The 12,298-nt window shown below is 34.1% G+C and overlaps 2 protein-coding genes across 2 annotated transcripts; both read right to left on the bottom strand.

Moving 5' to 3' along the window:
• Positions 1-269: 269 nt before the first annotated feature.
• Positions 270-1,690, bottom strand: LOC111805116 (gibberellin 3-beta-dioxygenase 1-like). Its single transcript, XM_023690013.2, has 2 exons — positions 1,172-1,690; positions 270-1,064 (listed from the first exon to the last, which is right to left on the bottom strand). Exons 1-2 carry the CDS (start codon positions 1,630-1,632, stop codon positions 479-481), a joined length of 1,047 nt encoding a protein of 348 aa, XP_023545781.2. The 5' UTR covers positions 1,633-1,690; the 3' UTR covers positions 270-478.
• A 7,626-nt stretch (positions 1,691-9,316) lies between these two features.
• Positions 9,317-10,702, bottom strand: LOC147790087 (gibberellin 3-beta-dioxygenase 1-like). The gene is made up of 2 exons (XM_087128108.1): positions 10,201-10,702; positions 9,317-10,051 (listed from the first exon to the last, which is right to left on the bottom strand). Exons 1-2 carry the CDS (start codon positions 10,653-10,655, stop codon positions 9,466-9,468), a joined length of 1,041 nt encoding a protein of 346 aa, XP_086984234.1. The 5' UTR covers positions 10,656-10,702; the 3' UTR covers positions 9,317-9,465.
• Positions 10,703-12,298: the final 1,596 nt, after the last annotated feature.

The raw sequence follows: 12,298 nt of genomic DNA, 5'->3' as shown, positions 1-12,298 counted from the left end.
TTGAAGTTCTACAATAGAGTCACCGAAAAGAAAGGTGCACCTTGTTGTTATAAGTAGTAAGTTTAAATTCTTTTAAGCATTTCTTAGTCATCATATCTTCAGGATCGCTCACATTCGAATATGGTGTTGGTTCATTCATGTACCTCTTATTTACCCGAGTGTCACAAATATACTAAAATGTATAGAGTCCAAAAATTTCAAAAGTAAGATGATATAAATGGGTTAGAATTGAATGGTTGGTTGGCTTTTAGAGAGAAGGGATTTGAACATGCATGGAACGGACAGAAAATTAAATTCTTTTTTAAAAACACACACAAACACATGAATATTACATACAAGTTTCCATATTTATTGCATGGCTGTGTATGAACATCAAACTAAACCATTTAAAATCTGCCCCAACATGAACAGTTTAACAACTTATTTTTTGAAAACCCTTTTGAAAATGAAGCAAACAAGAGGGCTTCAATATGAAACATCATATCGTTAGGGCAGCAATTCCCTTGCCCAAGTTGTTAGCTTTGATGGCGAAATATTCTTTCACGTTCACTCCTTTATAAATGGGAGTCTGTGGGGTTTCACTCAATGGCTTACAATAAGGTGCTACGTTTAAATAACTTGGTGGATAATAGAAAAATGCCATCGACATCGTAGTCTCCTCAGTCTCTTGTATCATCACTCGGTGAGGAATGCTATGAAACTGCCCGTTCGATATAATTTGGAGTAAATCGCCGATGTTAATAATGAGAGTGTCACTCCTCCGAGCCAGCGGAATCCAGCCTTCTTTCTCCTTGAAGATCTGTAGCCCATATTTGCGTGCTTGGTGAAGCATTGTGAGGAAGGAGGTGTCAGTGTGGTCCGCGAGGCCAATGACTTTGCTTGGATCAGGGCATGGCGGATACGAGTTCAAGCGTAAAAGCATGTGGGGTTTTCCGGTGGTCGGGTCAATGTAAGACAACAATTTCACCATCTCTTCATCGGAGATGCCAAGAAACTTGAAGATTAACCTTATTAGTTTATCACCTAAAGCCTTCATTTTCAATTGGTATTCTTCCATTTTATCACTTCATTAAAAAAAAGAAAAAGAAAAAGAAAGTAAGAATCCAATTAGGGCATATAAAAATTGTTGGGATTTAGAGTAATAATCACTTAAACATAAACCTGAATTTACCAGAACCGTTGGTAGTCCGATGGCCAGAGTTTCTTAAAATCATCAATTGGAGAACCTATGACGGTGAATCCTTCATGCCACATAAGTTTCTCATAATACTTCGAAAATCTAGCTATGCAGTAGCCAGTAGAGGTTCCAGGAACCTGTAATGCCTTCATCTTTTGGCTTTTTGGAAGAGAGAAAAGACATTGAGCCACCTCCTCGGTTTCGGCTATTAGAGTTTTCGGGATACCATGATTAATCAACTGAAACATTCCCCACTCCTCGCAGGCTTTCCCTATGAGCTCCAACACATTATCGTCGTTAAGATCGATAACTGGGAGCGAGACTATTTTGTCCGATTCGATCTTCTGCGATGATTCATCGGGGTGAGGCCATAAGTGAGATTCAGGAACAGTCTGAACTGAGTCGAAGTCCAGAGGAACCACAAGGCTGGCGGGAGGAAGCTTTTGGTCAGCCATATTTAGGTAGAGCTGCACACAAAAAATAAATAAATTAAGATCAAGGTATATTGAAATACTTTGCTTACTTCCAGACTTCAATTTATAAACTTAAAAAGAAGTGTAAATCCAGCTCACCATTTATGGAAGGATTATTGCTTTTTTAAAGTAAGAAACAAAGAGAGTAATTTAAATTGAATGTCCAGAGGAGATTAATATTATTGCAAATAAGAAAGAAATAGGATAAGAATGGATTATTATGGAAGGTAGTTTAGGTTTTTTTGATAATTGATATGTCTTGGATGTATTGAATTATGTATCGTTCAAAATGTGAGATTTCTGACGAGCGCTGTGAATCATGCAAGGTATCTAACTCACATGCTCCCTCAATCACCAAACCCTTTTCCATGCTTAGTAGGGCAACACCCTTGAGAGAGGACAAAACTCCCACATGAAAACCCTTTTCGTGAACTTCGTCAGCATCCCTAGCCATAAGTAGCATCGTCGTTGTCTACAGCTGACAAAAACATCTATGTCATGTCATGTGAAGCTATGATGCATATTTATATTATACTAATGATAATGCATGATGAAAGCTATGACTAGTATTATGCATATACGACTTGTATGTGTATTATGACATGAATAAAAGGATGAACAAATTGTTTATCATTAAATGTTGTGATTAAAAGTCACTAGGATCTCATGCATTTATGAGTGTCATGTCTATCAGGATACTTCCCTGTTATGTTATATTAAATTGGACACGTAGCTTTGATATTTATGTCTGCCATGATATCATGCGGGTCTGTTCATCACCTATTTGCAAAGCTAGAGGTCCTTCTAGAATGCTGATTTTTGCGCCTACAATGCTGATTTTTGCAAAGCTAGAGGTCCTTCTAGAATCCTTGCAAAACGCTCATAGAGAAAGCTAACTTAACGGATTGATTTCAACCAAGAGCTGGTTAGAAGATGAATGACTCTTAGATCGAACTTGGAATCTATGATGGTCACTCTTAGATACCAAGACAATTCACTCCAGAATTAGCTTGATCAAAACTAATTCAATGAATCGGTTTAAACATCAAACCTAGAGAAAGATTTGAAAAAGAATAACACCAAAAGGGTATCAAGAAAACACAAAAGTTTTTTCTGTATTCAACCAAAAATCCACAAACATGAATATTACATGTCTTCAAATAGGCCCGAAGATAACCCTACCAAAATAAAGTTAGTCACCAACCACTAATAAATGCTAATAAATGTTATTAAATACAAATTGAAAAATATAAGGCAATTCATACAAACTATTAATAAATGCTATTAAATATAAAATGAAGCAAATAAGGCATTAATAATTTCGTGGTAATTCAACTACCAAAGACAAGTCTTCTAATTACTTTCCAATATCAGCACTCCATTATCTTCTTGAGTTGATATGCTAATGCTATAAAGATTTTTGGGCTCAAAAGTCTTTGTTTCAACCGGTACACTAGCTAGCTTTTAAAGATGCAATGTATAGGCCTCTTGAATCTTCTTAACCTTGCTTCTTGTAATCGGTCCTTCTGGTACATGCACGTGATCAGTTGTTGGATTCATATCATCCCCTTTCTTTAAAAGGATTTGTCCTCAAATCAAATTCTTTGTTCTTTCCGGACAAGAACTTAATATTGTTTTTTTTTCTCACATTTACCTTAGTTTCTTCTCTCCACTCTTGTTCGTCAGATTCTTTTCTTTTTTTCTCTAATTTCAATTGGTCACAATTTACTTCATACGGAGACAATGGAAATAAAGTAAATTTCTTCCCACACAAAGTAAAAGTATACTTGTTCATCAAACTATCAAATGTTACCTTTCTATCATATTGCCAAGGTCGGCCGAATAAGATGTCCCCCGCATGCCTTGGTACGACATCACAAAGAACTTCATCTTTATATCTTCCTAGACTTAAAGAAATAAGAGCTTGAGAGTTCACCTTAATTTTTTCATTGTTTGTCAACCATTGAAATTTGTACGGTTTTGGATGTGGATGGACAGAAAGTTGAAGTCTTTTTACAAGGAAGCTGCTTACCACATTTGTGCAACTTCCACTATAAAAAAACCAAGCTGCATGGATTTCCTTTGACCAAACATCTTGTGTGGAACAAGTTTTCCCTTTGATCTTCAAATTTCTCTTCCTTGATTTGAACATTGAGTACCCTTCTTGTGATCAAAGATATGGAATTACCTTCTTCAACATACTCATCATCATATGCTGCGATTTCTTCCACAAGCTGTGAATCATGATCCTCACATTCATCATCTGAATCAAGTATACCATTCATTATCACCGTAACTTTTTTATTAACACACTCTTTGCTCATGTGTCCAAACCCTTTACACTTCCAACATTGAATAGAACTAGACTTCTCCTTTACCGTCTTTGAAGCTTCATTCTTTTTACCATTGGAACTCTCAGCTTCCACTCTTTTAGCAGCTACAAACGTTTCTTTTGGTGACATTGATTCATTTCTATTCACAATACTATCCTTGTTCCAAGTTTTAGAATTTGAAAAGGTGTTAGTTCGTGATGTGTACCTTTTTTAATGCTCTTTTTCTTCCTTCAATTGGTCTTCAATTTTGAGAGCATAATGATACATGTCTTCCAGATATGGTGGTGGATTTCTGTCAACAAGATGAGCAATTTCTCGATTCAAACCTCCAAAGAATCTAGACATGGTATCATCTTCTTCTTCTCTAACATTTGCTCTTTCCATCATAGTTTCCATCTCTTGATAATATTCCACCACACTTTTTGTTCCTTGCCTCAAACCTTGCAATTTAGTTTTCAAATTTCTTTCATAATGTTTTGGAACATACCTTTTTCTCATGGCTTCTATAAGTTCTTCCCATGTCTCTATTGGATCCTCCTCTTTTCTTCTTCTCTCGGATTTGAGATGTTGGTACCAATCACCAGCATGATTGGTAAATTCGGCAATAGCAAGTCTCATCTTCTTATTTTCACTATAGGTGTTGCAATCAAACACATGCTCTATCTTTCTTTCTCACTGCAAATATGCTTCAGAATCTGCCGTTCCACAAAATGGTGGGATTTTGAGTTTAACTCCCCTGTCTCTATCTTCATGTACTTTTTCCATTCTTCTAGGTTGCATAATAGTTGCATGGTTATTTCTTCCTCTCCATCTTCCTTCAACTTGTCTTTCTTGTACTACTATACCTTCATCTTCTTGTAATATTCGTTCTTGTCTTTGTTGTTGCGCCCTTCTTTCTTGTCTATCTTCCATCATCATTTCCATCATACCTTGAATTGCTTAAAGAATGGTTGTGTTAAGATCTGGTACTGGTGGTACTTCTTCTCCATTATGTGACATTTTGTTATCAAGGGACCTCTCCACACACTTCTCACAAAAATTTCACTCAGGGACACTCGTGTTTAACACTGAAAGGTAGACTTTTGGTAGTAGGTCAAGAATGTAAATGCTGGTTTTTTTTTTTTTTGGATAATCTGAGAGAGACAAAAAAAAAAAAAAAGAAAAAAAAAAGAAAAAAAAACAATAAAGATATTTCACCTCTAGAGCGGCCAAAGAACGTCCACCAAAGGCTCTGATACCAAATGATAAGCGCCTGCAATGCTGATTTTTGCAAAGCTAGAGGTCCTTCTAGATTCCTTGCAAAACGCTCACAGTGAAAGCTAACTTAACAGATTGATTCCAACCAAGAGCTGGTTAGAAGATGAATGACTCTTAGATCGAACTTGGAATCTATGATGGTCACTCTTAGATACCAAGACAATTCACTTCAGAATTAGCTTGATCAAAACTAATTCAATGAATCGGTTTAAACATCAAACCTAAAGCAATATTTGAAAAAGAATAACACCAAAAGGGTATCAAGAAAACACAAAGGTTTTTTTTGTATTCAACAAAAAATCCCCAAACATGAATATTACATGCTTTTAAACAGGCCGAGAAGATAACCCTAACAAAATAAAGTTCAGTCACCAACCACTAATAAATGCTAATAAATGTTATTAAATACAAATTGAAGAATATAAGGCAATTCATACAAACTATTAATAAATGCTATTAAATATAAAATGAAGCAAATAAGGCATTAATAATTTCGTGGTAATTCAACTACCAAAGACAAGTCTTCTAATTACTTTCCAATATCAGCCACTCCATTATCTTCTTGATTTGATATGCTAATGCTATAAAGATTTTTGGGCTCAAAAGTCTTTGTTTCAATCGGTACACTAGCTAGCTTTTGAAGATGCAATGTATAGGCCTCTTGAATCTTCTTAACCTTGCTTCTTGTAATCGGTCCTTCGGGTACATGCACGTGATCAGTTGTTGGATTCATATCAGGTCTGTTCATCACCTATTTTAGTTGATTTAGGTGGACAACAGCTTGGAGGAATGTATTGTGCCATATTATTTGTTGAAGTAAGAATCTTGCCTATAATGTAACCTATAACTTCTAGTACAATTGTAAGTGTAAGTGCACTATCTCTCATTGAAGTGTTGTGATATTGTGGCTAAGTTGCATGATCGAACTTGTTTTTATTAGTTGTCTTGTTGTGGTATTATTTCTATTTTTTAAAAAGGAATTGTCCTAACAACATTTAGTCGAGACACAAGACCACCAAAACCATATATTTTTTTATTATATGTTAGTCATATTTTCTAGAATACACCATAAAAATTCTCTTTGTTCTACGGTTTGTCTTCATATTACAGGTGACAAACTTCATATCATAGGTGATGGTTTTAGGAGTTTGTTTACCGCCCTATGCTGCTTAAAATTCTCTCAAAGTTATGACATAGAGTAAGGTTAGTCCATTGGAACTTTTTTGTAGATACACTTGGAAAAACTCCTCAGTACTAGAATGTGAAGACTCCTACATTAGGTATCGTGCTGACATACATCCTTTTGATTTTTGCTTCTGTTATTTTTTCTTACACATGATATTATATTAGTTTGATAAGAACACAAATATGTGGGGAATTCTTTTTCTGTTTCGTGGATAGGGGGAATGGATTTGCAATGAATACCAGTGAAAGACTTACATAAGTGATGCAAAGTTTTCCTTTGCGCGTGAGAGTTTGGTATAACTTACCGTTGTTATGTAGATTTGAAAGTTTGATGTTATTGTCAAGCTTCTCATATTTTTCTATGGTTCGACTCTTATGAGCAATTTCTTAAAGAATGAGATCGGTGGGGCTAAGTCTTGGTGTAGTATAGAAATGGTGTCACCTAAAGGATGACCCAACAAACTTCCTTTTTCATATCACGACTTTTGGGATCCCCGTTCGACTCTTATGAGCATTATACTGACGACTTCCAAAGAGACGGTCTTTCCCTCCGAAATAGGAGTACTGAAGACCGTGACAGAACACTCTGTTCATCACAGCAACGAGATCAATTCAGTCTATACCAAGAGGGTTCTCATGTCCTCCGATATATCTTGTTCATCTTTCTAACAAGATTATGGTAATTTCTGTCTTAAATTTATTTAATTTTACTTTGGTTAATTGACTTTTAGTTTGGATGAAAGATATTTATTGAACTCTTAGGAATTACAAGATATTATCCTCTTTTTTGGAAATGTTATTATACATTTTTGGCTTGTAGATTAACTATTCTCAATATTTAGTTGTTAAAACTTCTCATGATATTGAAAATTCTTACGGTTTACAAAAAAAAAAAAAAAAAATCTCCTACATTAAGGAGACCCTGATCTATGCAAAGGCATGACATGATAGCGGTCTCAGACCATGACATGATAGCGGTCTCAGACAATCGAGCATTAATGCAAATAATGGAAAATACCTTATTTTGTATTGTTTGAACAACAATTTTATTCTATATCATTTTGTAATGTAAATAGATGATGAAATTTCAATCGTGAATGAAAATGAGTACTTGAATAAATTCTTTATCAAAATATAATTAATGAAATAATATTGAAATAAATAAAAGGATCAAATAACATAAGACAAAAGTTAAGAATAACATAATATTTTAGCTATATTTAAATGTTTTTATAACAACATATATATAAGTGATAGTTTTATATACTATTATAGCATCTAGCTATGAAAAAACGCTATAGATTTTTAATTTTATAACACCATCGACCTACCCTATTCCCCGAGCGCCTCTTGAGAATTTGAATAAACCATTCTTGATTATTTCCTTGATCTGGGTATAGTTTTATAGTGGTTCGGTCAAACTTGACCTACTTCACTCCTCAAGCGCCTCTTGGGAATTTGAATAAACCGTTCTTGACTCTTTCCTCGGATCAGAGCTCAACCGCTACACCGATCTTTTTACGAGTTCAAGAGCAAACTTAATTCTTTCCACGACTTAAGATTAAACCGGTATAATTATCTGAAATTTTGTAGAAACACACCACAACTCTCGGTACAATTGTCTGAAATGTTGTAGAAACACACCACAACTCTATGAAAGAGTAGATTTACAATTTGATCGCTCACCTCACAACTAGACATCTCTCTCAAAAATAAGATAAACAAGAAATAAAACGGAAAGCTTTGTAGTTTTGAAAAACATGAAGAAGTAATGAGTTTAACAATGAACAAATGGTATAAATAGAAATTGACAGGGATCATTCAACTGGACCATGACAAAATAATATATATATTTTTAAATTTATCGTACAAAATTGTGGACCACATTTCATTTATTTATATATATATATATAAGGTAATAATTAAAAAAATAAATGAAAAACTTTTATAAATGTAATTGAAATAATTTTATAATTTAAATAATTTTATTTCAATTTAAAAGTAACGAAAAACTTTTATCTGTAATTGAAATAATTTTTTAATTTTATATATAATTTGAAATAATTTTATAATTCAAACCATTTTATTTCAATTTAAAAGTAATTTTACTCCACCCTTTATCTTACCAAAGTTATAAATATTATACTTAGATTGGTCTATGATATCAATTTTGCTGCCACATCATCACGTTGGGTATCTTGTTTTGACTGAAACTTTTTCGTTTTAGCTTTAATTGGAGTGGACCAAAAAAGTCGTTGAAATTGTTATTCTTAATCTTTACACTGGGTACAAAATACTGATAATTGTTAATAATTGAACATAGGGTTGTTATCAATTAACTAATTAATTAAAATTAATTAATTTGAGATTAAGGGCAAAAAAACGACCGTCACCACATACAAAAAAAAAAAAAAAAAAAAAAATAACGCTATAAAAAGTCTATGATAACATTTGTCCTGCTATCATATCCATTATTTCTTGTACAATTTCCTTATCATATGCATTATAGTTTCCCTTGGGCTCATTCCTTATCAAAAGCACACTCAACCTTGAAGTTCTATAAAGGAGTCACCGAAAAGAAAAGAAAGGAGCACCTCGTTCGTGTAAGTAGTAAGTTTAAATTCTTTTTAGCATTTCTTAGTCATCATATCTTCAGGATCGCTCATATTTAAATATGGTGTTTGTTCATTCAAGTACCTCTTATCTACTCGAGTGTCACAAATATATTAAATGTATAGATTCCAAAAATTCAAAAAAAATTCAAAATTTTTTTCAAAAGGAGATGATATAAATTGGTTAGAATTGAATGGTTGGGTGGCTGTTAGAGAGAAGGGATTTGAACATGCATGGAACTCACAGAAAATTAAAACAAAAACACACAGACGAGAATATTACATGCAAGCTTCCATATTTATTGCATGGCTGTGTATGATCATCATACTAACCATTTAAAATCTGCCCCCACATGAACAGTTTAACAACTTATTTTTTGGAAACCCTTCTGAAAATAAAGCAAACAAGAGGTTTTCAATATGAAACATCATATTGTTAGGGCAGCAATTCCCTTCCCCGAGGCTTTAGCCTTGATGATGAAATATTCTTTCACGTTCACTCCTTTATAAATGGGAGTCTGTAGGGTTTCACTCAATGGCTTACAATAAGGTGCTACGTATAAATGACCTGGTGGATGAAAGAAATATGCCATCGACATCGTAGTCTTCTCAGTCTCTCGTATCATCACCCGGTGAGGAACGCTATGAAACCGTCCGTTTGATATAATTTGGAGGAAATCGCCGACGTTAATAATGAGAGCGTCGCTCCTCGGAGCCAGCGGAAGCCAGCCATCTTTCTCGTTCAAGATCTGTAGCCCCTCTCTACGTGCCTGGTGAAGCATGGTGAAGAGGGAGGTGTCAGTGTGGGCCGCGAGGCCAATGACTTTGCTTGGTTCAGGGCATGCTGGAAACGAGTTCAAGCGCAAAGCCAAGTGGGGTTTTCCGGTGGCCGGGTCGATGTAAGACAACTTCTTCACCATCTCTTCATCGGAGATGCCAAGAAACTTGAAGATTAAGCTTATTAGCTTATCAGCTAAAGCCTTCATTTTTAGTTGATATTCTTCCATTTTATCACTTCATTAAAAAAAAGAAAAAAAAAAAAAAAAGAAAGAAAAGACCAATTAGGGCATATAAAAATTGTTGGGATTTAGAGTAATAATCACTTAAACATAAACCCTAAACCCTAATTGTGTACATGCATGAAAAAAGTTGCATGGATTTACCATAACGGTTGGTAGTCCGATGGCCAGAGTTTCTTAAAATCATCAACCGGAGAACCTATGACGGTGAATCCTTCATGCCACATCATTTTGTCATGATGCTTCGTTAATCTGGCCATGCAGTAGCCGTTGGCAGTTCCAGGAACATTTAATGCCTTCATCTTTTGGCTTTGTGGAAGAGCGAAAAGTTGTCGAGCCACCTCCTCGGTTTCGACTGTTAGGGTTTTCGGGATACCATGATTAATCAACTGAAACATTCCCCACTCCTCGCAGGCTTTCCCTATGAGCTCCAACACATTGTCGTCGTTAAAATCGACAACCGGGATCGAGACCGTTTTGTCCGATTCGAACTTCTGCGATGATTCATCGAGGTGAGGCCATACGTGAGATTCAGGAACAGCCTCAACTGTGTTGAGATCCAGAGGAGTCAAAAGGCCTACACCAGGAAGCTTATCCATATTTAGGTAGCTGCACACAAAAAGTCACTGAGATTAAGATCAAGGTATATTGAAATACTAACCTTACTTACCGCTTCAATTTATAAAGAAGTAGTAAATCAAGCTCACCGTTTATGGAAGGATCGTTGCTTTTTTTAATGTTTAATTTATAAACTTAAAAAGAAGTAGTAAATCAATCTCACCATTTATGGAAGGATTGTTGCTTTTTTAAAGTAAGAAACAAACAGAGTAATTTAAATTGAATGTCTAGAGGAGATTAATGTTATTGCAAATAAGAAAGAAATAGGATAAGAATGGATTGTTATGGAAGGTATTTTAGGTCTTTTTTATAATTGATATGTCTTGGATGCATTGAATCAGGTATCGTTCAAAACGTGAGATTTTCGACGAGCAGTGAAGATCACGCAAGGTATCTAACTCACACGTTCCCTCAATCACCAAACCCTTTTCCATGCTTAGTAGTGCAACGCCTTTGAGAGAGGACAAAACTTCCACATGAAAACCCTTTTCATGAACTTTGCTGGCGCACGGTAACTTTGCGTCCCTAGCCATAATTAGCATTGTCGTGGTCTACGGTCGATAAACACATAGAATGGTCTATAGTCCTATGATGTTATGTTACGTATGTTATGCGATGTCCTATTATGTCATGCTATGTCATGTCATGTGAAGCTGTTATGTAGATTTATATACACTAATGATAATGCATGATGAAAGCTATGACTAGTATTATGCATATACTATTGTGTTTTTGGCCCTTAATACCAAATTAATTAATTTTAATTAATTAATTGACGTTTTGATGATGACAAACCTACACTTAATTATTAACAATTATAAGTATTTTGAATTGTAGAAAGTGTAGGGTTGGGAATAACGATTCTAAAAGTCTTTTCCAACCACTCAAATTAGAGCTAAAACAAATAAGTTTCAATCAAAACAAGATATATGATGATGTGGCCCTAAAATTGACATCATGGACTAATCAAAGTATGACACTTATAAGTTTGGATGAATCACAAAGGGTGGAGTTTTCAATTACTTTTAAATAGAAATAAAATTATTTGAATTATAAAAATAAACTATTACTCATATTATTTTTATTAATATTTATTATTATTATATTATTATATTTAAATATGTATATATAAATAATAAAAATGAATTTGAAATGTTTTAATATCTAATTTTTTTAGGGAAGAGTAGAAAGTGTAAATCTACTCTTTTCTAGAGCTGTGGTGTGTTACTACAAAAGTTTAGACACTTATATTGGTTTGAACCTGAACTATAAAAAAGATTAAGTTTTCTCTTGAACTCGTAAAAAGAGGGGTGTAGCGGTTGGATTCCGAGAAAAGAGTCGAGAAAGGTTTATTTAAATTCCCAAGAGGCACTTGAGAAGTGAAATATGTCGAGTTTGACCGAACCACTATAAACCATGGTGTTATATTTTCTAACTCTAACTCTTTCCTATTTAATTTCGAAATTCTTATGGAGATTTATTACATGTTTTAAGTTTTTTTTTTTTTTTTAATTGTTTATTGATATTTTTTTTGAGCTATTTGATTGTATTAATTATGATATTCTAGTTATTAAAAAAAAAAAAAAAAACATAATTAGAAAAATTAATTACGTTTAAATATTTT

The sequence above is a fragment of the Cucurbita pepo genome, chromosome 11 (assembly GCF_057944985.1).
Source record: "Cucurbita pepo subsp. pepo isolate OVF chromosome 11, ASM5794498v1, whole genome shotgun sequence".
Taxonomy (NCBI): Eukaryota; Viridiplantae; Streptophyta; class Magnoliopsida; order Cucurbitales; family Cucurbitaceae; genus Cucurbita; species Cucurbita pepo.
The sequence above is the reverse complement of the archived record's forward strand: the minus strand, read 5'-3'. Positions and strand labels throughout refer to the sequence as shown.